The following is a 25,488-nucleotide window of genomic DNA, read 5'->3' on the forward strand; positions in this document are numbered from 1 at the left end:
TTAGGTCGTGGTGGTCGTAAAGCAGGTCACTATGGCCGTGACTGAGGGATCCTGGGAAATGCAGTCCCTATTCCAAGTTACTTTAAGATGGGTGGACTTCACTTCCCAGAATCCCCTAGTTAGCATGCTTTAAGACAGATGGACTTCAACTCCCAGAATCCCCCAGCCAGCATGCTTTAAGACAGATGGACTTCAACTCCCAGAATCCCCCAACCAGCATGCTTTAAGACAGATGGACTTCAACTTCCAGAATCCCCCAGCCAGCATGCTTTAAGACAGATGGACTTCAACTCCCAGAATCCCCCAGCCAGCATGCTTTAAGACAGATGGACTTCAACTCCCAGAATCCCCCAACCAGCATGCTTTAAGACAGATGGACTTCAACTCCCAGAATCCCCCAACCAGCAAGGTTGTAATAAAGGTGGACTTCATCTGCCAGATTCTCCCAGCCAGCATGCTTTAAGAAGGATGGACTCCACTACCCAGAATCCCCCAAGCAGCATGCTTTAATAAAGGTGGACTCCCAGAATTCCCCAGCCAGCATGCTTTGACTTCAACTCCCAGAATCCCCCAGCCAGCATCCTTTAAGAGAGGTGGGCTTCAACTCCCAGCATTGAAGGCTGGGGAATTCTGGGAGTTCACCCCTCTTCTTTAAAAAAACAACCCTAATATGTAAAAGTATAATCTTTATTGTCGTACTTAAATACAACGAAATTGGTCGTTAATGTTTAGAAACACTTGTCTTAAAATGATCACAAATTATCATTTTATAGGGTTCACCAATGTGTGCGCGTGCTCATCCGTGGGTCGTTGCACGCTTCCCAGTTGCGACCCCTACAATAGAAAAGACGTTCTGGGCGGGTTTGTTCCCTTTTCACCAATAGGAAGCTCTGCGGGTAGGAAAGAGTTAACTTCCCCTTTCCGGAAAAAGGCCGATGTTGGCCGAAAGCGCCCGACTCTCCCCTCCCTGTCGAAGACCGGCGGAAAGGCACGAAGGAGCCCGCCCTCTTCCTCCGAAGTTCGATACGGCGGAGGGGAAGAGGAAGGGAGGGGGGGGAAAAAGCCCTTCTACGAAGTAACCCAACGAGTGTCTTCGTTTCTTTCCGGCACCACTCGGGCATTTTTCCCCCGCCCTCCACCCCACCCTGGAGGGAAAAGAAAAAAAAAAAGCACAACAACCCTCCTTTTCCGGAAAAGCCCGAGCCGCTTCCGCCGCTTGGCCGTGCGCTTCCCACACCGGAAATGCCCGAGCGCTTCCGGAGATTGCCGAAGGGCCGGCCCAGGCTGCGTGAGGGGGAGCGACGACGACGGCGGCGGCGGCTGAGGCGGCGGGAGGGCGATGAAGAGCGGCCGGGCCCGGAGTTGCTGAGGCGGCCCAGGCGGCCGGGAGAAGGGGACGCCGAGCGTCATGGCGGCTAATATGTACCGGGTGGGCGGTAAGGAGGCAGCGGGGGCTCTGCTTGGCGCTCTTTATTTGTCCCGGGGAGTGGGGGGAGGGGCGAGGGGGTTATTTAAAGCACAAAAGGGGGGAGGGGGGAGGGTCGCCTTGGGGGGGGCAAGGGGGCTCTTTTGAGGGGGGGTTGCATCGCCTTGGGGGGGGCGAGGGGGCTATTTTGGGGGGGCGACCAGGAAGGGGGGAAGGTTTGAAAGGAAGGGGGGCAGCCCCCCCTTGGATAGGGGAGGGGCTGTTTTTAAATTTGGGGGGGTCCCCAGTTGTCTTGGGGGGGTAATGGCTCCCTCTTTTTGTGCCCCCCACCTTTTTGGTGAGGGGGGGTTGGGAACTGTCTATTAAGAGGTAATTAAATCCTCCCCCCACTTGGTTCCTCTCCACCCCCCCTCCCCAAAGAATGCTGCCTGGTTCCATCATCCCCTGCTCTTGGGTGGAAGAGCCCATCGTCCCCATCCAGACCGGCTTCCTTCCAAGCTGGAAGGAAGTGATGGTGGGTTTTAAAAACACCCATGATACCCAGCCGGTGTTCCCCAGGTGGTCTGGGCTCAAAGTCCCATCGTCCTCAGCCTCAACACTCCCTGGCACTCCAGGGGTGTAGGCGACAGTGCCCATCGTCCCCGGCCTGAATTCTCCATCCTCTGGTGCTCTCCAGGTTGTAGGCTAGGACTCCCATCATCCTCATCCTGGCTTGTTCAGCTCCTGTCAGGTTATAGGCTAGAACTCCCATCATCCTCAACCTGAACTCTCCCATCTCCTGGCACTCCAGGTGTGGAGGTGACAGTGCCCATCATCCTCAGCCTGAATTCTCCATCCTCTTCTCCCCAGGTTATAGGTTAGAACTCTCATCATCCTCAGCCTGAACTCTCCATCTCCTGGCACTCCAGAAGTGTTGGATGCAATGCCCATCATTCCCAGCCTGAACTTTTCGTCCCCTAGCACTCTCCAAATGGGGTAGCCTAGAACTCCCATCATCCCCAGCTGAGTTCTTCATCTCCCGGAGCTTTTCAGATGTGCTGGGCAATAAATCCCATCATCCCCAGCTTAGCTCTCCACTCCCCTGGCACTTTTCAGCTGCGTTAGACTAGAACTCCCATCATCCCTCAGTTCTCGATCCTCCTGGCACCTTCCAGATGTGCTGGGCAAGGACTCCCCTCATCCCCAGCCAAACCCCTGGCTGTCTCCAGATGGGCGGTGCGGAAATCCTCGAGAACGAGCGTAACATGCGTGTAAAAAGCAACTTGATTGAGAAAATGGAGCCATTTAGGAGGGCAAAGGGGGAAAAAAAATAATAGTTTTGTTACGAATGGCGATAAAGAGAGGGATGAAAGCGTCTTGATGGGATTGGCAGTGAAGCTAAAAATAAATGGGTGGAGGCGTCATAATTAGCTCCCCCCACCAATTTGGTTAAAAGAATGGCCTGGGCAGACGGAACAGCAAAGTTGATTTTAGTTTTAAACGCCTTTTATTATTTTCAGAAATAACTCAAGCTGGCAAATATATCCAACGTGCCTTCCTGTTCCTCTTTTCCTCACAACAACCCTGCCAGTTGGGTTTCGGCGGGGGTGGTGGTGGTCCAAAATCACCCAGCAGGCTTCTGTGCCTAAGAAGGGACTAGAACTCCCCATCACCTGGTGATTGGATCAAAGTTACCCAGCCATCTTTCATGCCTAAGGGAGGACTAGAACCCACCGTCTCCTGGCGATGGGATCAACGTCATCCAGCCAGTTTTCGTGCGTAAGGGAGGACTAGAACTCGCTGTCTCCTGGCGATTGGATGAAAGTCACCCCGCAGGCTTTCGTGACTAAGGCAGGACTAGAACTCCCAGTCTCCTGGTGATTGGCCCAAAGTCACTCAGCCAGCTTTTGTGCCTAACGCAGGGCTAGAACTTCCAGTCTCCCGGTGATTAGTTCAAAGTCACCCAGTCGGCTTTCATGAATAAGGCAGGACTTTATCCCTGTCTTTCATGACAGATTGGGGGAAATTGGGGTCCCATCAAATCTCGGGGCAGGGGGAGGAGGGGGATGTGAGATGGATGTATGAAAAGCAAAGCCAGGATTTTGTTTAGATGCAGGGAGGAGGAGGTGATTTTGACTCTCAGAAGAGTGGAGAGAATGAAAAAAAAAACCAGTATAAAAAGGACAGGTGGGCCTCCAGTTCAGAATTTGAACTCAAGATATCTAACATGGTGTAGCTAGAAAGTTAGCAGGTAGAAAGTATTGATTTGATAGACCAGAAAAGGGATGCTAAAGAACGCCCAGCAGAGCAATAGAACCTCCATGTGCAGGAGCAGTAGAGGTAGTCACTTCACTTAGGGACCGTTCAACGGCACTGAAAAAAATGTGACTTATGACCATTTTTCAAACTCGTGACCACTGCAGCACCCCGTGGTCATGTGCTTTACGTTCAGTGGCTTGATACCCGACTCGCTTTTATGACGGTCGCAGCCACCCAGTGTGTGTGTGTGTGTGTGACGTGATCCCCTTTTGCGACCTTCTGACAAGCAGAGGTCATTGGGGAAACCTGATTCCCTTAACAACTGGGGTGATTTCACGTAACAAACGGGGCAAGGAAGGTCGTAAAACGGGGCAAAAAATGTCTCACTCAGCAGCCTAAATGTTAGGCTCCATTGTGGTCGTACGTTGAGGACTAACGAAGTATCTGAATACCAGGTGGCAAAAAAAACCAAAAGCAGAGAATATTCTGATCTTTTTTTTTTTTTTTTGGTAATAACATTTTTTTAAAAAAATGCAAATAATACAAACATAGTACATATACATTAAATACAAAGAAAAAAGAAGAAAAGGGAAAAAAACTAATATTAATTACACTAAACCCCCACCCCCTCGAGACCCTGTTCCCCCCCCCCTTATATTTCTTCGTCTCTAACAACTAAAAGATACACAATAAATCCCAATTGTGCCCTTATCCCCTCCAAAACAACATACATTCTTGAGTAGATTTATTCCCTTTGCCTTCCACCAACACTAATTTTATAAAATCCCCCCACCCAATCTTTCATTATAATTGTTTGCTTGGATCATCTCTTTTATAAATTTAATTTCCGTTAATATATCATTTGTTGCCATACTTCAAATTTCATTATCCCACTCATTTCTTGGAATATCCCAATTTCGTCCCCAATATTTAGCCACCCCTAGTCTAGCTGCCATTATCAAATTGACAATCCATTCCTTTTTGATCTTGATCTTGAATAGGGACAACTTGCCAGCTTTCCATCCAAAGCCAAATGAGGATCTCGCGTTAGGTTGTTTTATCTCTTCATCCTCTTCGGTTGGCGCAGAATTCATTTCGCCCACCGCCCCGTCTCAGCCGGGCTCCCTTCCTGCGCACCATCAGGCTGAACAGGTGAGACGGAGACCAGCCTGGCGTCTCCCCATCTCACCTGTAGAAAGAAAAGTCCCCAATTCTGAACCTTGGCGTCACCAACTAAAAATATATTGGCGCCCGAATTGCAGTCGCGTTTATGACTTTGCACGAAAACCTCCAAAGGTCGTCTTGATTCAGAAAAAGCTCGTCTCGTTAGCTTAAAAACAATCTGAAGATCCTGAACAAGAAGAGACTGGACTGTCGTTTGTCAGAAATGGGGTAGACTAGTCTCCTGTTTGGCCGGGGTGGGGGGGTTGGACTAGATGACCTACAAGCTCCCTTCCAACTCTGCTCATCTGCAATCCATTCCAGTATCTCTGGATGGATTCTCCTGGTTGAATTCTCTGGTAGCAGGGGTGTCAAACTTGGATTTCATGGAGGGCTGCATTAGGGTTCTGTTTGACCTTGGGAGGGGGAGGCGGGGTCATGGCTGGAGAGGGCGTGGCTTGGGGGCATAGCCACCACTCATTGAGGCCTCCCCGGGCTCCGTTTCTGCAGGAAGCCGTTGTGGCCAAAAACAGAAGCTGGGTGGAATGCATGACCTCCCCAAGCTTCATTTTTGCTGGGAGAAGCACTGGGGGCAGATCCAGCCCCTGGGCCTTGAGTTTAACCCCCCTGCTCTATAGCCTCTCTGGATCCAGCAACAGTTTTTCTTTGCTCTTTTATGGACTCCATCAGAACCGGTCCACTGTTGGTTGCAGCCTCTTAGGAAGGCCTAATTATTATTATTATTATTATTTTTATAGCCATGGGAACAGACCCAGATGAGCAAAAGAGAGAAATTAGAGCATTCACGTCAAACAAGGAGCATTGGTCTCACTCAGATACGACAACTTGAATTCCTTTGAATAGATCGGCTATGAATGGGCCAAAAACCTCCATTTCTTTGCCTAGCCAAGATATATGGTGGTTTATCCTTAAGATCCCAAGGTCCAGCGGTCAGCCATTGTAAGCGTGGAATTTCCAAACATCACGCAGGTTAAGTTTGTCGTGCCTTACCCGACAGCTATAAATATTACTAAGATAATGCAAGAATATGTAGCTGGAACAGCTTGGAGTCTAATCATAGACTTAAGGGTTCGTTTTGACTTGGGAGATATCCCAGAGGTTGTCGGATTGCCACATTTAATGGGGCAGAATGAGGAAAAGGTGAAATAAACGGCGGGAATGTCATTTATATTTCGCATTTCTTAAGCGTTCATCGGAATTGGAGATTGGGTTCCTTGCATTTAATGCTCGTCAAGTAAGAACCGAATTGTGCTTCTGTCCTGTTTCTATGCACAATGTTTTGGGACAGAACTCGGCACGGGCGAAGTTGTCGCCTTCAATTTAAAATTGGGAAATTTAGGGTGCTCTCTATTGATAAAAATAAAAATGAACCAGCGCATTGAAATTCCGTTCGATCCAATCTTGCTTTCATTGGATGATTTCAGGTTGGTTGTTGTTAAAACTCTCCTTCTCTAACTTGGACTTTTCCAGAAGGGTTGGACTACAATACCCATGAATCCTAGTCGGTCTGCCTGTTGAGGGAAGAGGGAGTACCTGAGTTAGAATTTCACTCCCAGTGCTGACTTTCTTAACCCCGTTCAGAGTTTTGAAAAGAAGTGGCCTTTTTTAAGAACGGGCAGGACATTCCGAATTGTCTATTTTTGTATCTTTATTATTTTACAAATAACTCAAGGCAGCGAATATATTGCTCCCGCTTTCTCTTTTCCCCACTATAACAATCCTGTGAGGTGAGTTGGGTTGAGAAAGAGGGACTGGCCCAAAGTCACCCAGCCAGCTTTCGCGCCTAAGGCAGCACTAGAACTCACCGTCTCCTGGTGATTGGCCCAAAGTCACCCAGCCAGTTTTCATGCCTAAAGCAGGACTAGAACTCCCAGTCTCCTAATGATTGGCCCAAAGTCACCCAGCTGACTTTCATGGTTAAGATTGGACTAGAATACAGGACCTTCTACTTTATAGTCTGGTGCCTTAACCATTAGCCTGAACTGGCTCTCATTGGTTTGTGTATGTGAGAGAGAAACAGACAAGAGAGAAAGAGAGAGAGAAAAGAGGGAGAAAGAGAGGAGGAAGAGACACACAGACAGACAGAGACAAACAGAGAAAAAGAGGAGAGATAGAGAGAGAGAACTTGTCCTTGATTGGGCTATAGAGGACTTTGCTGGAGATCCAAAAAAGACTTCCAATGGAAATACATTTGAGAGAAAACAAAATTATTACTATGATTTATTATCCGGTACAGTCAGCCTCCAGTTTTAAAAAAAAATGGTTTGGCATTTTTACCCACCTTAAGAAAAAAAAATCCTTCCCAAAAGACTTGAGATAGGCAGAGATGTCGGGTTATTAGTTTGTTTCCTGCCAAATTGTTCAGGTTTCAAGGAGGGGAGGGGGGAATGGTGGGCTTTTTGGACCGATTTCCCCTGGGGGTGGGGGTTGGGGGTTGAGAAGATTTCCCCTCCTTCAAATAGCAGGAAACTTTTTCTGCTGTCAGTTCTCAACCCTCCCACTCGAAGGAGGAAGTGAAACTTGAAAATAGAATTATTTTACTACCTGGATAAGCTGATGCAAGGCAGGATATGGTCATTTGGGACGTAATATGTCTTGTCAACCAGCCTTTGTCAAATCACAGTTTAATGTAGAAGCCCCGTTCTAAAATTAGTGTAGACCAGAACTTGAAGATATGTGGACTTCAACTCCCAGCAACGCCCCAAAAAACCAGGAAAGGGGAATGCTGGGAGTTGAATTCTCAAAATGGAGAACTTTAATAATCTTGAGAAACTCTGCTGTGGATTACAGGTAGTCCTCGATTTATAACAGCTCTGTTAAGTGACCGTTCAAAGTTAACGGCACGGGAAAAAGAGCAATACGTGGCTGTTTTTCCCACTTACGACCTTTGCAGCATCCCTGTGGATTCAGACGCTTGGCAACTGCTTCATAGTTACGACGGTCGCAGTATCCGGGGGGGGTGTCACGTGATCCCCTTTTGCGACCTTCTGATAAAGGGGAAGCAGGGTTCACTTAACAACCGTGTGACTAGTTTATCAATTCTAATGCACTTAACAACCGTGGCAAGAAGTGTCGTCAAATGGGGCAAAAACTCGCTTGACAAGTGTCTCACTCAACCACCGCAATTTTGGGCTGAATTGTGGTTGTAAACCGAGGACCACCTGCATAATGTAGAACCTCTGCTGTAAAATTAATGTAGTTCAGAGTTTCTCAACTTGAAGATCCGTGGACTTCAACTCACAGAAGCCCCCAGGCAGAAAAGGGAATTCTGGGATTATTTACTTTTATAATCCCACACCAGCGTTTCTCGAGATTGAAGTTCCCCGCTTGAGTGTGTGTGGACTTCAACTCCACACACACTCAAGCGGGGAACTTCAATCTCGAGAGACGCTGGTGTGGGATTATAAAAGTAAAAAATTTCCCCCCTCTTGGGAAATCCTCTGTTTTAATCTCAATTTTTGCCGAGGATTCGCTTAGGGACTTAAGGAAGTTCAGCCTTTTTCTCTTTTTTTAAAAAATAGCGTGCTTGATCGTGCATCACACTAAGCCATGATTTGTTGAATAAACCAGGGTTGGCTGGATTTTCGATCCACAGAAGGATCCTCACCGTGTGAAAAGTCGGTAATAATCACTCTGCCCAAATACTTGGTTCTAAACTAGAGTTTTAGAGGCGTTTTGGAGTCAGGCCGAAACTCTTGGATTGACGATTTTTTTCCCCCTTGAATTTGCAAAACCAAAATTTAGCGGAACGCTAGGAGTCGATTGTCACGTTTAAAGAAACCAGGAAGTAATTTTTGTGGCTGTGAGCTACTCAGGATGTGCGGCTTGAACTAAGCATGTGTCCATTTTGCACTCAGTTGCTTCACGCACCTGCGCTGCCCCCACCCAACCTGGCTAGAAGAGGCAAGTGTGAAGGTTGAAGTCCAAAATCAAAATCCACCCACCCGCTAAAAATAGGTCCAGCTGTCTAAGTTGTCAAACCAGAATAACAGAGTGGGAAGGGACCTCGGAGGTCTTCTAGTCCAACCCCCAGCTCAAGCAGGAGAACCTACGCATATCATTACAGACAAATGGTTATCCAACATCGTCTTTAAAACCTCCAATGTTGGAACATTTACAACGTCTGGAGGCAAGTTGTTCCACTGGTTAATTGTTCCAACTTTCAGGAAATTCCTCCTTCGTTCCTGGGTGCTTCTCTCCTTGATTAGTTTCCATCTTTCTCTTCTTGTCCTGCCTTAAGGGGGTTTGAAGGATAGCTTGACTCCCTCTTCTTTGGGGCAGCCCCTGAGATATTGGAAGACTGCTATCATGTCACCCCTAGTCCTTCTTTTCATTAAACTGGACACCCCCAATTCTGGCAACTGTTTTTCATACGTTTTAGCCTAATCTTTCTTGCTCTTCTCTTAACAAAACGTAATTCTAATCCCAAGGAAATCCACGGTGTGGTTGTATATCTCCTTACTTTCCCCTTTCTGCTTTCTCTTCTTTTCCAGATTATGTCTATTTTGAGAATTCCTCGAGCAATCCCTACCTCGTCCGTCGCATTGAGGAGCTCAACAAGGTACGGGTCACCCCGGATTTGGAAGAGTTGCCTGGGTTTGGGCGGGCGGGCATTGCTTTTTCCGGGAGATGCGGAATCTCTTGAGTTGGGAATGGGGTAAGGGGGATGAGCGGGTGGGAAGGGTCTCCAGGCTGGAGCATTTGATTGGCCAGCAGCGTTTCTCACCCCTCCAGACGGCCAATGGCAACGTGGAGGCCAAAGTGGTTTGCCTTTTCCGACGGAGGGACATCTCCAGCAGCCTCAACAGCCTGGCTGACAGCAACGCTCGTGAGTGGCCGGGGGGCTCTTGGTGGGCTCCACCTTCCTTCCTTCCTTCCTTCTATTTTTTCTTCCCTCCTTCCTTTCTCCCTCTTTTCTTCCCTTCATCCTTCACTCTTTCCTTTTTTCCTCCTATTTCTACCCCCTCTTCCCTCCCTCCCTCCTTCCTTCTTCCTTTCCTTCATTCCCCCTCCCTCCTTCTTTCCTCCCCTCCCTGCTTCTCCTTCCACCCTTTCTTTCTTCCCCCTCCCCTCTTTCCTTCCTTCTTTTCCTTCTTCCTTTCCTCCCTTCCTTCATCCCTCTTTCCCTTTCCTCCCTCTCCTTCCTTCCTTCTTTCCTTCCTCCTTTCATCCTTTCCTTCCTTCATCCTCTCCTTCCCTCTTTCCTTCTTTCCTCCTATTTTTTCTTCCCTTCCCTCCTTCCCCTTCCTTTCTTCCTCCTTTCCTCCCTTCCTTCATCCCTCTTTCCTTCTTTCCTCCTATTTCTCCCCCCCTCTTCCCTCCCTCCCCTTCCTTCCTCCTTTCCTCCCTTCCTTCATCCTTCCCTCCCTATTTCTCCTTCCCTCTCTCCCTCTCCTTCCTTCTTTCTTTCCTCCCTTGTGGAGTGTGGGGCCACAGATCCCCCACCTTCCCTCTTGCTGCAATAAGGAAACAGTTCACCCAGAAATGGGGAGGGGGGGGAACAGCTATAAAAATGCCCCACCCTCTGCTGGGCCAGAATCAAAAGCCAGTCGGGATGCTGAACACTCTGACATGGAGGTGTTTGTGTGCATGCTTGCTCGCAGGTGGAATCCCGAAGGGCAAAGAAGGGACTGTCTGGGATTGTGTGTGTGTTTTGACGTGTACCAACTTGGCGAGGAGCTGGGTGCCCAAGGCCTCTAGAGCTGTGGGGGCGGAGAGCGTCTAGCAGGGGGAGAAAGGCTGGGCCCAGAAGGGCAAGGCAGGTGCCAACAGCAGCTGAAGGGTTAACCGAAGGAGGTTTGCAGCTGTGCGCCTGCTGGGAGGGGGGGGGAGAAGGAGGAGGAAGAAGAGGAGGGATTTCTCTGGGGGTTCCCAGCCTCTCCAGCAGGGGCCTTCAATGGGTTTGCCTGATTGGGCAAAGAAGGGAGGAGGCTGCTGCTTTCACCCCCAAGGTCAGCCTATCCCTGCAGAGAATTTGCTCGGCCGCCCCCTCCCCTCTGGCCAGGGGCGTGTGTAGGTGGGAAGGGGAGGGAACACCCTTCCACTTCCTGTACTCCCCACCTCTTTGGGACACTGCCAAGCTCTAGAAATAAAAGGGGGGGGATAGGAAGAAGAACAATGCTTGGGGGGGGGTTGCTCTAAAAAGGCACAGGAATTTGTGCGTGTGTGTTTTCTGGAGAGAGGAGGAGGGAAAAAGAGTGCAAAATTTGCAGGAGGGAAGAAAGGGCAGGAGGGATTAGGTTCTGGTTTGCTACACACACACACAAACACACACACACACACACACACACACACACACACACAGACGGCCTTGTGGGCACAAAGGTTCCCAAGCCAAGAAATCCGTGGGTGTGCGATGAAAGTTGTGTTATGTTTAGAAGGCTTTGGGCTAAAAAGTTAAGGCATGTGGGCAGAAGGTGTAGATTTTAGGACGAGCAAAAAAGGGAGATCTTCCTTCCTTTCTTCTTTCCTTCCCTCTTCTCTCTCCTATTTCTCCCTTTCTTTCTCTCTCTTTCTTTCTTTCTTTCTTTCTTTCTTTCTTTCTTTCTTTCTTTCTTTCTTTCTCCCCTCTCCTCTTCTCTCTTTTTCTCTCTCTTTCTCCCCTCCCTCTCCTCTTCTCTCTTTTTCTCTCTCTTTCTTACTCTTTCTCTCTCTCCCTCTTTCAGCTTAAGTGGCTTTTGTTCAGAGTGGATTACCCAGCCTGGGACACAGCCAGCAACAGACATCTGAGTCAGCAATTTCTTTCATGGGGTGGGGTGGGGGGGTGTAATCCCTGCCCTTCCTTTTGATTGAGAGGAGTGTTTCTCAACCATGGCAGCTTTTAAGAGGGGTGGACTTCAACTCCCGGAACTGGCTGAGGGATTCTGGGAATTGAAGTCCACCCCTCTTAAAGCATGCTGGCTAGGGGATTCTGGGAGTTGAAGTCTTCCCCCCTTAAAGCCTGCTGGATGGGGGATTCTGGGAGTTGAAGTCCCCCCTCCTCTTAAAGCTGCCAAAATTGAGAAACACCTGCTCTAGAGTGGTGGGTTTGTGATACTGGCTTTAGAGTCAGGCAGTGACACCCCCCACCCCCACCCCAAAAAACCCCAAATGATGCACAACGTTCTAGCTTCCTGGTTTTCAGACAATGAGAAAAAACAAAATATGATGGCACGTCCCATTCTTGCCCCTTTAGGGGAAAAAAACACACATTTTAGATGGATTTGGGAGACCTCTTTTTAAGCTTGGCTGTCAATCTACCTTGACGCCCTGTCCCTCATCGGTGGGGCCAGAGGTTGGGGCGGTCCCTGGGGAAAGGTCCAAAATCGCCACTTCTCTTGAGCAAGATGGCATTTTCTAGAGGCGCTTCTTCTTTCCCCCCCATCGTCTCGAAATGATCTCCAGGAGAATTTGAAGAAGAATCGAAGCAGCCTTCCGTTTCGGAGCAGCAGCGGCATCAGCTGAAGCATCGCGAGCTCTTCCTGTCCCGTCAGTTCGAGTCCCTGCCCGCCACTCACATACGGTGAGCAGATTTCTAAAGAACAGAGCCGCGGTGGGGAACATGGGGCACACAGTCACCAGCTGCCACTAGCGCACACATGTCTTAGCCCTCTTGTGTGTTTGGTTCCAGGGGAAAGTGCAGCGTTACCCTCCTCAATGAAACGGACATCCTCAGCCAGTACTTGGATAAAGAGGTGAGACCCTGGGCAAGCATGGGTCTGAAGTGGTGTTGGGTTTCCTGCCTGTGCAGAGGGTTGGACTAGAAGACCTCCAAGGTCCCTTCCAACTCTGTCATTCTATTCTATTCTCTATATTCTATTCCTTCATTCCTCTATTTTATTCTGTTCTGTTCTCTATATTCTATATGTTATTCTACTTTCTGTTTTCTGCTTGTTTTCTTTCTGTATTTTATATTCTATTCTATTATTCTATTCTATTTATTATTCTATTCTATATTCTTTTCTGTATTCTCTATATTCTATATTTTATTCTACTTTCTGTTTTCTGCTTGTTTTCTATCTGTATTTTATATTCTAGTCTATTATTCTATTCTATTTGTTATTCTATTCTATATTCTTTTCTGTATTCTCTATATTCTATATTTTATTCTACTTTCTGTTTTCTGCTTGTTTTCTTTTCTTTCTGTACTCTATATTCTATTCGTCTATTCTATTATTCTATTCTCTATTCTTTTCTGTTCTATTCTAGTCTCTATAGTCTATATTTTATTCTTTCTTTTTTCTGTTTGTTTTCTGTACTCTTTCGGTATTCTATATTCTATTCTATTATTCTCTTCTCTTCTGCTCTGTGGTGGTAACGTGGGAATAGCCTTGCGAGCTGCAGATACGGAAGAGGAAGAGGGGTCTCGGCCCACAGAAGGAAAAGGGGCCTGGGAAACATTTTAGGAATGGGCACACCACCCCCGAGAGTAAACGGAAAGGAGGGGAGAGGGGCTTTCACATCTTTGCCAGATTCTCTATATGGAAGCTGACTATATAGACAGAGCTGGATTCTCCTGCTTGTCGTCCTTCTCTGGACTACCTCGCAGGGATGGAAGATGGGGAAGAGGGAAAACGTTGAGGTTCTTCAGAGAATGCTGAGATCTGGGCTTCCATTATTAGAGGCTCTTGACTCCCTTGGACAAAGGAGGGGGGGAAGGGAGAGAAGGGAAGGAGGAAAAGAGGAAGAAAGGAACAGGGAGGGAGGAAAAGAGGAAGGAGTGGAGGGGGGAGGAGAGGAAGGAAGGAACAGTGAGGGATGGGGAAAAAGGCGAGGAAAGGAGGGAGGGAGGAAGGAGCAAAGGAAGGAACAGGCAGGGAGGAGGGGGAGGAAGAGGAGAGGGGGAAGAAAAGATGGAGAAGGAATATAGAGGGAGGGAGGAAGTAGAAAAGGGAAGCAGGCAGTTTCGGCCAGGAGGAACGAGGGAAGAGAGAAGAGAAGAGAAGAGCAGGACAGGCATTCTCTCTCCAGGTGGATTCTCCGCCAAGGCCCTTCAACCCTTCCCTCTTCCTTTTCCCAGGACTGTTTCTTCTACTCGCTGGTTTTCGACCCCGTTCAGAAGACCCTCTTAGCTGACCAGGGGGAGATCCGGGTGGGCTGCAAGTACCAGGCGGAGATCCCCGAGCGCCTGGCGGAAGGTGAGCGAGGGCGGCTCCGGGTCCCCATCCAGGGCGAGGGAGGAGAGCAGGACTGACCCCGAGGGCTGACCCTCCCCCTCCCTCCCCCCCTCTCCTTCCTCCTCCCTCCTCCCCCAGGGGAATCCGACAACCGGAACCAGCAGAAGATGGAGATGAAGGTGTGGGATCCGGACAACCCCCTGACCGACCGGCAGATCGACCAGTTCCTCGTGGTGGCTCGGTGAGATCCCAGGGCAGGGCGGAGCTGTTCCGGGCCAGGCGGAGAGCAGGGGGTGGTTAACCCCTCTTCCTCTCCCTCTCTGGCCTCAGGGCGGTGGGCACCTTTGCGCGAGCTCTCGACTGCAGCAGCTCCATCCGTCAGCCCAGCCTTCACATGAGCGCGGCGGCGGCTTCTCGGGATATCACGCTGGTGAGGATGAGCAGTTGCTTTTTTTCCTTCCTTCCCTCCATTTCCTTTCTTCCTTCCACTTTCCCCCTTCCCTGTCCCTCTCTTTTCCTTCCTTGCTTTTCTTTCTCCTTCCTTCCCTCCATTTCCTACCTTCCTTTCTTCCTGTTGGTGTCCTTCCTTCTTTCCTTCCCCCCTCTCATCCACTCTTTCTTTCCTTCCCTCCCTTCCTTCCTGTTGCTGTCCTTCCTTCTTTCCTTCCCCTCTCTCATCCACTCTTTTTCCTTCCTTCCTTCCTTCCTTCCTTCCTGCCTGCCTGCCTGCCTGCCTGCCTGCCTTTCTTCCTTCCTTCCTTCCTTTCTTCCTGATGCTGTCTTCATTCTTTCCTTCCCCTCTCTCATCCACTCTTTTTCCTTCCTTCCTTCCTTCCTTCCTGCCTGCCTGCCTGCCTGCCTGCCTGCTTGCCTGCCTTTCTTCCTTCCTTCCTTTTCTTCCTGATGCTGTCTTCATTCTTTCCTTCCCCTCTCTCCACTCCTTTTCCTTCCTTCCTTCCCTCCCTACTTTCTATCTTTCTCCCCCTCTGTCTTTCTCTCCTTCTGTTTTTTCCCTTTCTTTTACTCACCCTTTCCTTCCCTCCCCCTTTAATCCTCCCTCCCATTCTCCTTTCCCTCCCGCACTTAGTCCTTCCTTCCCTCCCCCTCTCCTCTATTCCTCCTCTTTGATTTCAGCTTGTTCTCTTTTGCCACTGCTAAAACCTTCTAATAAAAACCGAAGAAGAAGAAGAAAAACGAGAGGGATCTTTGAGCCTGTGTGATTTCTCTGCCTGTGACAGGCAGCCAGTCACTGTTTCCCTTTTCCCCTCCCCTCCCTTTCTCTCTCTCTCTCCCCCTCGCCAGTTTCACGCAATGGACACCCTGCAGCGCAACGGCTACGATTTAGCCAAGGCCATGTCGACTTTGGTGCCCCAGGGCGGGCCTGTGCTGTGCCGGGACGAGATGGAGGAGTGGTCGGCTTCCGAAGCCATGCTGTTTGAGGAGGCCCTGGAGAAATACGGCAAGGACTTCAACGACATTCGGCAGGATTTTGTGAGTTGGGTTGCGGCTCAGGGCTACCCTGCTTTGCCAAAGGCCCTTCCTTTGTATACAGGTAGTCCTCCACTTATGACCAGAATTGAGCTCAAAACTCAGTGGCTGAAGACGCTGAGCTTGTCAGTCAGAAAAGTCAGCAGCTGTTCGAATCCCTGAGTGCCACGTAACGGAGTGAGCGTCCATTACTTTGTCCTGTTACTTTGTCCCAGCTTTTTCCAACCTAGTGGGAGGAGAGAGGTGCTAGGAAGGAAGAGGAGAATAATAGCAATACAGTCTTAGTAGATAATTTGACTGTTAAGGGAATTATTTGTTTAGCACAGTGAAGGCATTGGGGAAAAAACTGTCCTTGTGTCTAGTTGTTGTGGTGTGCAGTGCCCTATAGCCTCGTTTTGAGGGTAGGAGTTGAAACAATTGATGTCCAGGATGCGAGGGGTCTGTAGACATTTCCCCAGCCCTCTTTTTGACTCCTGCAGTGTGCAAATCCTCAATGGAAGGCAGGTTGGCAGCCATTGTTTTTTCTGCAGTTCTGATCATCCTCTGAAGTCTCTGTCTGCCTTGTTGGGTTGCAGAGCCAAACCAGACAGTTACAGAGGTGCATTGTGACACACAACGGCCATAAATGTGTCACGTTTATGGGTCACTAAACGAACGTTTGCAAGTCGACGACTAACTGCCCTTCTACTTTGGGGTCCCTAGCAAAACGTCTTTACTTAATGACTGCCACAAAGAACCAAGAAAAAAATAGTAAAAGCTCACTTGACGACTGTCCCGGACAGACTCTATGACGGTCATAATGGGAGGACTGCCCGTATGGACTCTTGGATTTGTTAGCTGGGTCAAATCCTGGGAGGGGACCCCAGCCCTTCCTCCTCCTCCTCCTCCTCCTCTTAAAACCCCCTCCCCTCTTTTGCAGCTCCCTTGGAAGTCCCTGGCTAGCATCGTGCAGTTCTACTACATGTGGAAAACCACGGACCGATACATCCAGCAGGTGAGGGAGGGTCTTCCTGCTGCTCCTTTTGGGAGGAGAGGGCGATTCCTTCCTGGAAGAGGAGAGGGAAGGGATGTGTTTTACCCGAGACCCCGTTGACCCTTCTCTCCATTTCTTTGGCGCGGTGCAGAAACGGTTGAAAGCGGCAGAAGCTGACAGCAAATTGAAGCAAGTGTACATCCCAACCTAGTGAGTATTCCCCCGTCTCGGGATTTATGGGGGGGGAGTGTCAGATCCCCCCCCCAGCAAGACTGCATGGGGGGGGGGGATGTCGAGAAACTCCCCACCCCAAGACCCCGGAATGTCTGATGCGTTATGGAGGAAAATTAAGGGCAAAAAAATAAAAATGGGAGCTTTGCGAGTTGTTTTGTGTATCCAGATGCAGACTCTTGTTTATTCCAGAGTTTGGGGTTCGAATTCTCGCGCCCTCCCCTTTTCCTGCCCAGGCTTCTGCAATGATCTGGCTGTGGGGTAGATTCCCACTGGTCCCTTGTTTTGATCCCTGCCAGATCTGGGATCCAATAGAAGAGCGTATTTGTAACTCGGGGTTGAAAGGAGGGGTCCTTGGCGCTCTCTGAGCTGGGTGGTTTTCTGGCAGACGTTTCGTGACCCAACTAGGTAACAACATCAGTGCTAGAAGGGAATGGGGATTGTGGAGAGGAGGAGAACGAGGAAGAGAGCACTGTGAAATCCTCGGTGCTCTCTGAGCTTGGTGATTTTCTTGTAGACATTTCATGACCCAACTAGGTAACATCATCAGGATTAGAAGGGAATGGGGATTAAGGAGAAGAGGAGGAGGAAGAAGAGGAGAAGGAGGGGGGAACTGTGGGGCCCTTGGTGTCTCTGAGCTTGGTGGTTTTCCTGCAGACGCTTCATGACCCAACTAGGTAACAACATCAGTGCTAGAAGGGAGAAGGAGGAGAATTGTGGGCTCCTTACTGCTGTCTCTGAGCTTGGTGGTTTTCTTTCATTACCAAACTAGATAACATAACTAGTATTAGAAGGGACGGGTGTTTGCAGAGAGGAGGCGTATGACTGTGGAGTCCTTGATGCTCTCTGACCTTGCAGACGTTTCGTGACCCAACTAGGTAACATCATCAGTGTTAGAAGGAAGAGGAGGAGGAGGAAGAGAATTGCGGGGTCCTTTGTGCTCTCTGAGCTGGGGAGGTTTCTTGCAGACGTTTCAAGACCCAACTACGGAACACGATCAGTGCTAGAAGCGAGTGGGGTTGATGGAGAGGAAGAGGAGGAGGATTTTTGCGCTCTCTGAAGCTGGGTGGTTTCCTTGCAGGCGTTTTCATGACCCAACCAGGGAACGCCCTCCATGCTAAAAGGAAGGGAGCTTCGCTCTCCTCGTCTTTCAGCACTGATGATGTCGCCTAGTTGGGTCATGAAATGCCTGCAAGAAAATCACCCCACAGAATCAGTCGGTCGTCTTTTGGGGGGGCTGTGGGGGAAAAAAAAAGGCAGCCGAGTTGTCACCCCTGAGGCCGTTTCCCCCTCTTTTATCTCCCCTTCCTCAGCACAAAACCGAATCCCAACCAAATCATCTCCGTGGGCTCCAAGCCCGGAATGAACGGCGCCGGGTTCCAGAAAGGCCTCACCTGCGAGAGTTGCCACAGTAAGTCTCCCCCCCTTCCCCTCCCCCAAGAAATGGGGGGCTGCTGACTCTTCCTCCTGCTGGACATAGAGCCCCAATTGTGTTGTTTCTTCGTACCTGGGGAAACTGAAGTCGGAGAGGGCTGAGCCCCACCCAGTAGCGGGAGGAAAGGAGGGGTGGGTGGGAGATGTTGATGAGGACCTCATCGCCCCCCCTTCTCTCTCTGTCGCCCCACAGCCACCCAGTCCGCCCAGTGGTACGCCTGGGGCCCTCCCAATATGCAGTGCCGCCTCTGCGCCTCTTGCTGGATCTATTGGAAGAAATACGGGGGGCTGAAGACGCCGACGCAGCTCGAGGGAGCTGCCCGTAGCATCACAGTAAGAGAAACACATGCACACAGACGCCGTTGTGGCTTGGTGTTAAGAGGTGGGGAGCGGGCTCAGGGGGACATAGGATCCTGTTGGGTGCTGGTTGCGAATCAGGGCTGCGACAGGAAGGATTACTCCGCTTAATAGGGAGGGCGTCTGGTGTTCCTGATGGCTGTTATTTTTAGTCACAACTCAAGGCCATGAATACCCGACACACCTTTCACCTGCAACAACAGACCTATGCGGTGGGTTAGGCTGAGAAAGGGAGAGCCAGCTGGCTCTCATGCCTAAGGGGGGACTGGAACTCACCGTCTCCTGGTGATTGGCCCAGAGTCACCCAGTTGGCTTTCATGGCTTAAGGCAGGACTAGAACTCACCATTTCCCAGTTTTGAGCCTGGTGCCTTTGCCAGTCGGCCAAAGGTTTCCTCTGAGCCCCTTCTGCCATCCCTCCCTCCCTCAGGAGCCGCACTCTCGGGGCCATACGTCTCGGCCGGAAGCCCAGAGCCTCTCGCCGTACACCACCAGCGCCAACCGGGCCAAGTTGCTGGCGAAAAACCGGCAGACCTTCCTCCTTCAGACCACCAAGCTGACCCGCATCGCGCGGCGCATGTGCCGGGATATCTTGCAGCCGCGGCGGGCCGCCCGGCGCCCTTACGCACCCATCAACTCCAACGCCATCAAGGCTGAGTGTAGGTGGGGGGGGGAGAGAGGGTGGGGTAGGTGGGGGCGGACAGGGACAATGGTGGGGGGGCTCTCAAGTAAGGTGTGGCTTGCGTCCCCTCCAGGCTCGATCCGGCTTCCCAAGGCAGCCAAGACGCCCCTCAAAATCCACCCGCTGGTCCGTCTTCCTCTGGCTACCATTATCAAGGAGCTGGGTAAGAGGCCTCTGCGGGCGAGCGGTTCTCTCTTGGGGTGGGAATGGTCTGTGTTCCTGGATTCTCTCCCCCCATTACATTTCTTTGGAAGGAAGGAGAATCAGGTACAATTGGGAAGGATGGCAGAGGAGGGATGGGAGGGATGGAAGGGAGAAAGGAGAGACAGGAGGGAGGGAAGGAATATGAAGAGAGGAAGGAACCAAAAGACAAAGGGAAAGCAACAAAGAGCACAAGAAAAAGGAAGGAGGATGGAAGGGAGCCAGGGAAGGTGGAAGGGAGGGAAGAGAGAGGAAGGAAGGGAGGAGAGGAAGGAACAAAAAGACAAAGGGAAAGCGCACAAGAAAAAGGAAGGAGGTTGGAGGGGAGCAAGGGAAGGTGGGAGGGAGGGAAGGACGAGGAAGGAAGGAACAAAAAGACAAAGGGAAAGAGCAAGAAAGAGCACAACAGAAAGAAAAAGGAAGGAAGGAGGTCAGGTACAATCGGGAAGGATGGTGGAGAATGGGAGGGAGGGAGGAAAGGAAGACGGGAGGGAAAAGAGGAAGGAAGGAAGAAAAAAACGGCAATAAAACATGAGAGAAAGAAGAAGGAAGGAAGGAGGGCAGGTACAATCAGGGAGGAGGAGGGAGGATAGATGGGGAGGAGGGAGGAAGAGAAGGCGGGGGGAAGGAGGAGGGAGGAAGAAAAAGACAAGGAGAAAGAGAAAGAAAACTGAAGGAAGGAAGGTCAGGTACAAACGGAGGAGGATGGACGATGGATGGGAGGGAGGGAAAGGAAGAGGAAGGGAGGAGAGGAAGGAAGGAAGAAAAAGACGAGAAAGAGCCTGAGAGAAAGAAAACTGAAGGAAGGAAGGAGGTGAGATATAATTGGGAAGGGGAGGGGAGGATGGATGGGCGAGAGGGAGGGAGGAAGGGAAGATGGGAGGGAGGGAAGGAAGATGAAGGGAGGGAGAAGAAGGAAGGAACAAAAAGACAAAGAGTACAAGAGAAAGAAAACGGAAGGAAGGTGTTCAGGGAAAGAGGGAGGAAAAGGGTGCAGGTATGGTGGGAAAGGAGGGAGGAAGATGGATGGATGGATGGGGAGGGAGGGAGGGAAGAAAGATGAAAGGAGGAAAGAAAAGGAAGGAAAAAAGGTCAAGAAAAAGAAAGAACGAACATGGGAGGAAGGGAGGAGAAAGGATGAGAGGGACCTTCACCTCCCTATTTGCCTTTTTCGCAGCCGCCCAGGCGCCCCTAAAACCCCGAACCCCTCGGGGCACCAAGACGCCCATCAACCGGAATCAGCTCACCCCAAACCGAGGCTTGGCTGGCATCGTGAGCAAACGGACTTTCGAGAATGTGAGTAGCTGAGCTGCCAGCTGACGGGCCTGGAAGGGGCGGGGGTGTCTGTGTGGGAGCAGGGAAGGGGAGCTTTTTTGGGGGGGGGAGGTGAGGGAACAACAATCCCGAGATTTGGGAAGCCAGCAAGGGGAGAAGTGGCCCCCAGTTAAAGACCCTCCGCGTCCTTGTCGTAGTTGCTGCAGTTTGGGAGTCCATCTATGTGGGGTTTTCCTTCTTTCCGTTCCGGGCAGTTTCCCCCCCTTACAGAAGTGGGAATAACCCACTTTTATTCCTTTAAAACACAATTATGTCCGCCTGTACTATATTCAGGGGACGCGGTGGCTCAGTGGCTAAGACACTTAGCTTGTCGATCGGAAAGGTTGGCAGTTTGAATCCCTAGCGCCACTTAACGGAGTGAGCTCCCGTTCTTTGTCCCAGCTTCTGCCAACCTAGCAGTTCGAAAGCAGGTAAAAAATGCAAGTAGAAAAATAGGAACCACCTTTGGTGGGAAGGGAACAGCGTTCCGTGCGCCTTCGGCGTTGAGTCATGCCGGCCACCTGACCACGGAGACGTCTTCGGACAGCGCTGGCTCTTCGGCTTTGAAAGGGAGATGAGCACCGCCCCCTAGAGTCGGGAACGACTAGCACCTATGTGCAAGGGGAAGCTTTACTTTGATTATATTCAACCAAATCTTGGCTGCTACCCAACCGACGTTCATCCCCTTGTCTGGCAATGCAGAAGGAGGCGGGTCTGGAGTGTGGGATGGGGGCGGCTAGGCGGGCGGGGGAGCAAGCAAGAGGTAGACACTGCTTTGGGGGGGGTGTTCCTCTCGCTGATAGCTCTGTGTGCGACCGGGCGCAGGTGGCAGGGGGCGGGCTCCCCTTCTCGGCCAACGGACGGCCCCTAACGTCCGGCATGAGGTCAAGCAGTCAGCCTGCCCTGAAACGTCAGAAGCTGAACCCGGCCGACGCGCCCAATCCTGTCGTTTTTGTGGCGACCAAGGACACCAGGTACGAAGGCAGGGGGCTTAGTGGGGGCGATGGATTGGTGTCGGGGGAGACGGCAGGAAGAGATAAGAGACAGCTGAACCCACCCGAAGAAAAAGGGGTGTGTGGAAAACACTTCGAAAAAGACCCTCCCTAGTTTCTGGATTGTAAAGGTGGGGGGAGAGAGAGAGGGACTTTCAGGCTTGCCAAATTCTGCTCCTGTGATGGGACTATGGGAATACCTTCCCCCACAGATTAAGTCAGATAAGAGACAGCTGAGCCCTCCAATGGAAAAGGGTTGTGTGAGAAACGCTTCGAAAAAGACCCTCCCTAGTTTCTGGATTGTAAAGGTGGGGGGAGAGAGAGAGGGACTTTCAGGCTTGCCAAATTCTGCTCCTATGATGGGACTGTGGGAATACCTTCCCCCACAGACTAGATAAGAGGCAGCTGAGCCCACGGAAGGACCAGGGGGGCGTGGGAAATCTCTCAGGAGGGAAACCTTCCCTAGTTTCTTAGCCTGTAAAGGCGAGGGGGTGGGTGGGGAAGATGGACTTTCAGATTTGCAAGATTAACGGAGCCTTACAAGACAGCTCGTATTTCTGAGTGTACTTACCTTGCAAGGCTGGCGGGGAAGTAATGGTGGGGAGGGCCACTTCATCGACCCCCCCTCCTCTCTGGCCTTGGGAGGGTGATCGGGTGTTCAGCCCTGCTGGCTTCTAAGGCAAAGAGCGCGGCGCAATTATTAACCCCGCCTCAGAACGGTGGGGAAATCTGGATTCTCGCCTGTGGTTCTAGAATGGCCAGGCTCCTGTTGCAACCTAGGTCAGTCTTTCTGCGGCTCGGCCCCTTTAAGACTTCAACTCCCAGAATCCCGCCCATCTTCAAGCATGCTGGCAGGGGAATTCTGGGAGTTGGAGTCCACCCATCTTATTTCGGTGTTTCTCACCCCTGGGGATTTTAAAAAGGGTGGATTTCAACTCCCAGAAATGCCCAGCTGGGAATTCGGGGAGTTGTGCAGCCAGCATGCTGGGGGATTCTGGGAGTTGAAGTCCACCCCTTCTTAAAGGGGCCAAGCACACTGACCTAGAGATTTGCTGGTTGGGAATATTAAAATGCTTCAGAAGCCAGGGAGCTGCTGGACAAATAGGGAGACCCCTGAGAATTTTGGGAGGAGGGAGGGGGTGCGGAGAAACAAACGGTTCTTTCTCAGCTCAGGTTTTTGCCTGCACCCTCCTGCCCGGCTGGGCGCCCTAAAAAACAACAACCCTGCTGCTCTTTTCGTTCCCCAGAGCCCTGCGCAAGGCCCTGAGCCACCTGGAGATGCGCCGGGCTGCCCGCCGTCCCAACCTGCCAGTGAAGGTGAAATCATCCCTGCCGCTCAGGCCTCTGGGGACTCCCCTGTTGCCCGTCCCCCCAGTCCATCCTGCCAGCACCAGCGAACCCATCATCCTGGAAGACTGAGTGCTGAGCTCCTCCCTCAGCCCCTCTAGGAATCCGCTAACCACCTCGCCCAGCCACCTCGATCCACCACGCCGGAGGCCCTTCCCGAGAGTCCCGTCGCCCAGCGTTTGCCGGTTACGGGCTGGGGAGGGGGGGGAAAGGGGGCGGGTCTGCCCTCTTCTCCCGGGTGAGGGGGTGGGGGTTCGGCCCTGGGTCTCCCGCCCTCTCTTTTTTATATATAAATATATTTTTAATTTCCACATTTTACATTTGTACTTCCCCCCCCCCTCCCTTCCTCCTCTCCCCCTCGGCCTAGCCTCTCCTCCTCCTCCTCCCCTTCCTCGCTGATCTGAATGCACAAATTCGCCTGGGTCCGTTATTTTTATTTTTTTTAAGGGGGCGCCCTCGTTTTCCGCCGCCTTCCTCGTTTAGGGACGCTAGGAGAGGCGTGGGATTGGGAGGAACGGGGAGGAAGGGGGCGTCCCTTTTCCAAACGGCCTACTTTTCCCACCGGATCTCTCTTTTCCCCCTTCTCTATGTCGTTTCTTCTTCCTTCTCGGATCCCTTTAAAATCTTCTCTCTTCCCTCCTCCCCCCTCACTCCCCTTCCCCAATTTGGGAACAAGGAGCCTTGGCGATATCCTTGTTAATGCAGCCGTCTTATGAATCCCTCCCCTCCCCTCTTTTCTCCCCCCCCCCCCCTTCTCAGCCTTTGACGAATTCCCTTTTTTTTGTACATGGTTTGGAGAAGCAAAAGAAAAAAGAAAAAAAAAGTCAGGTTTTTTTAAAGTCAGCCTCTGGTTCTTATAGCACCAACAACAAAAATAATAATAAATAAATGCCGTTTTCTTCACTGGTTTCTCTTGCGGATGGTTTGTTGGGGAGGGGGAGAAGCAGGAAGTGGGCGTTCTCAACGAGGCAAAACTCGGTGTCGACAAAAAAACCCCTTTTTATTTATTGACTGTGAATTCTGCTCATTCGCATCCAGCAAAGTCTTTCAAAGGAGGATTTACGGTCACAGACCTCATCTGGCTTGGAGAGCTGCCAGGCCGATCTCTGCAAAACCTGGCCAGGAGCCTCGGAGAGTCACGAACCAATGAAGCGAACTAATGGTCTCTCCTGCAAACTCCACTCCCCTTTCGCTCCTCTTTTATTCCGGTGGCTTTACTTCCAAGTCGACCCCTGTTCTTTAGCTCTTCCCTTTGTCTGGCAACTCTGCACATGCACACACACTGGGAACAGGCTCCAGCTGTTCTTCTGCCCCACTGATGCCTGACTCTGAAGGCAGCTGATGACTGGCATACGATAAACTACAAAACTGGAACTTTTCACAAGATCCTTATAACTTTCTCAGGCAAAAGAAAATCACCTTTATGACTATATATGGGCTGAGAAGGGGGGGGGGGTCACTTTATTTTTCATTATTTTCATTGGTTTAATATTGCGTTTTTATTTCCTGCAAGCCAACTTGAGTCGCTGTGGGCAAGCAGGCAGCAATATAAATTTTCCAAACTAATTAATATAGAAGTGAAGGCAAAGAATATGCTTAATACACTTTCTTCAACCTATTTTCCCCACAACAACCTTGTGAGGTGGGTTTAGAGACGAGAGAGACTCTAACAGGCCAAGGTTACCTTGCTGGCTTTCATACCTAAGGTAGGACTAGAACTCCCTATCTCTTGGTGATTGCCCCAAAGTCACCCAGTTTTTTTGTGACTAAAGTAGGACTAGAACTCCGTCTCTTGGCTATTGGCCCCAGTCACCCAGTTTTCATGCCTAAGGCAGGACTAGAACTCACCATCTCCTGGTGATTGGCCCAGTCACCTACTACTTTCATGCCTAAAGTAGGACTAGAACTCCTAATTTCCTGGTGATTGGCCCCAAACGCCCAGTTCTTTCATGCCTAAAGCAGGACTAGAACTCCCAGTCTCCTAGAGATTGTCTGAAGTCACCCAGTCCTTTCATATCTAAGGCTGGACTAGAACGCCCAGTCTCCTAGAGATTGTCTGAAGTCACCCAGTCCTTTCATCTCTAAGGCTGGACTAGAACTCCCAGTCTCCTAGAGATTGTCTGAAATCACCCAGTTTTCATATCTAAGGCAGGACTAGAACTCCCAGTCTCCTAGTGATTGACCCAAAGTCACTCACTTTATCTTCCATAAAGTGGAACTAGAGGTCAGCCTCCTAGTTTCCAACCCAGGGACTTAATTAGGAGGGCACGCCATGTTGAGAAAACTTTTATCTTTCCTCTTGAATTAATGTGATTAGGAAACTTTCCCCGGCAGAGCGTATCTTCTCATATTTAAATGGACATTATCCATAAGCCAATGGCAGGAATAAAGTAGATTTCACCCATATATATAGTAGATACTACTAGTTTAATGTGGGGCCATTTGCCACTTTACGCGACTATCAGCTCTTCCCATCCAGCGTGAAACCTCCTTAGCGACTGCAGCTCTCGGGGACATCTGATTCAGGTGT

General features: G+C 50.5%; 1 protein-coding gene across 4 annotated transcripts; it reads left to right on the forward strand.

Moving 5' to 3' along the window:
- The first annotated feature begins 1,276 nt into the window (after nucleotides 1-1,276).
- On the forward strand, nucleotides 1,277-23,861 carry MTA2 (metastasis associated 1 family member 2). Of its 4 annotated transcripts, none has more exons than XM_081967869.1 (18): nucleotides 1,277-1,436; nucleotides 9,340-9,407; nucleotides 9,581-9,674; nucleotides 12,230-12,347; nucleotides 12,456-12,519; nucleotides 13,845-13,962; nucleotides 14,080-14,182; nucleotides 14,272-14,371; nucleotides 15,244-15,432; nucleotides 16,349-16,423; nucleotides 16,554-16,612; nucleotides 17,947-18,044; nucleotides 18,261-18,400; nucleotides 18,853-19,081; nucleotides 19,178-19,267; nucleotides 20,483-20,601; nucleotides 21,423-21,593; nucleotides 22,859-23,861. In XM_081967869.1, the coding sequence occupies exons 1-18, from the start codon at nucleotides 1,409-1,411 to the stop codon at nucleotides 23,057-23,059; spliced, it is 2,064 nt and encodes a 687-aa protein (XP_081823995.1). In that variant the 5' UTR covers nucleotides 1,277-1,408; the 3' UTR covers nucleotides 23,060-23,861. The 4 variants fall into 4 exon arrangements, with proteins under 4 accessions (XP_081823995.1, XP_081823996.1, XP_081823994.1 ...); XM_081967870.1 differs by having other exon boundaries at nucleotides 21,445-21,593; XM_081967868.1 differs by having other exon boundaries at nucleotides 18,853-19,267; nucleotides 21,445-21,593.
- Nucleotides 23,862-25,488: the final 1,627 nt, after the last annotated feature.

The sequence above is a fragment of the Natrix helvetica genome (assembly GCF_964273705.1).
Source record: "Natrix helvetica genome assembly, chromosome: 16".
Taxonomy (NCBI): Eukaryota; Metazoa; Chordata; class Lepidosauria; order Squamata; family Natricidae; genus Natrix; species Natrix helvetica.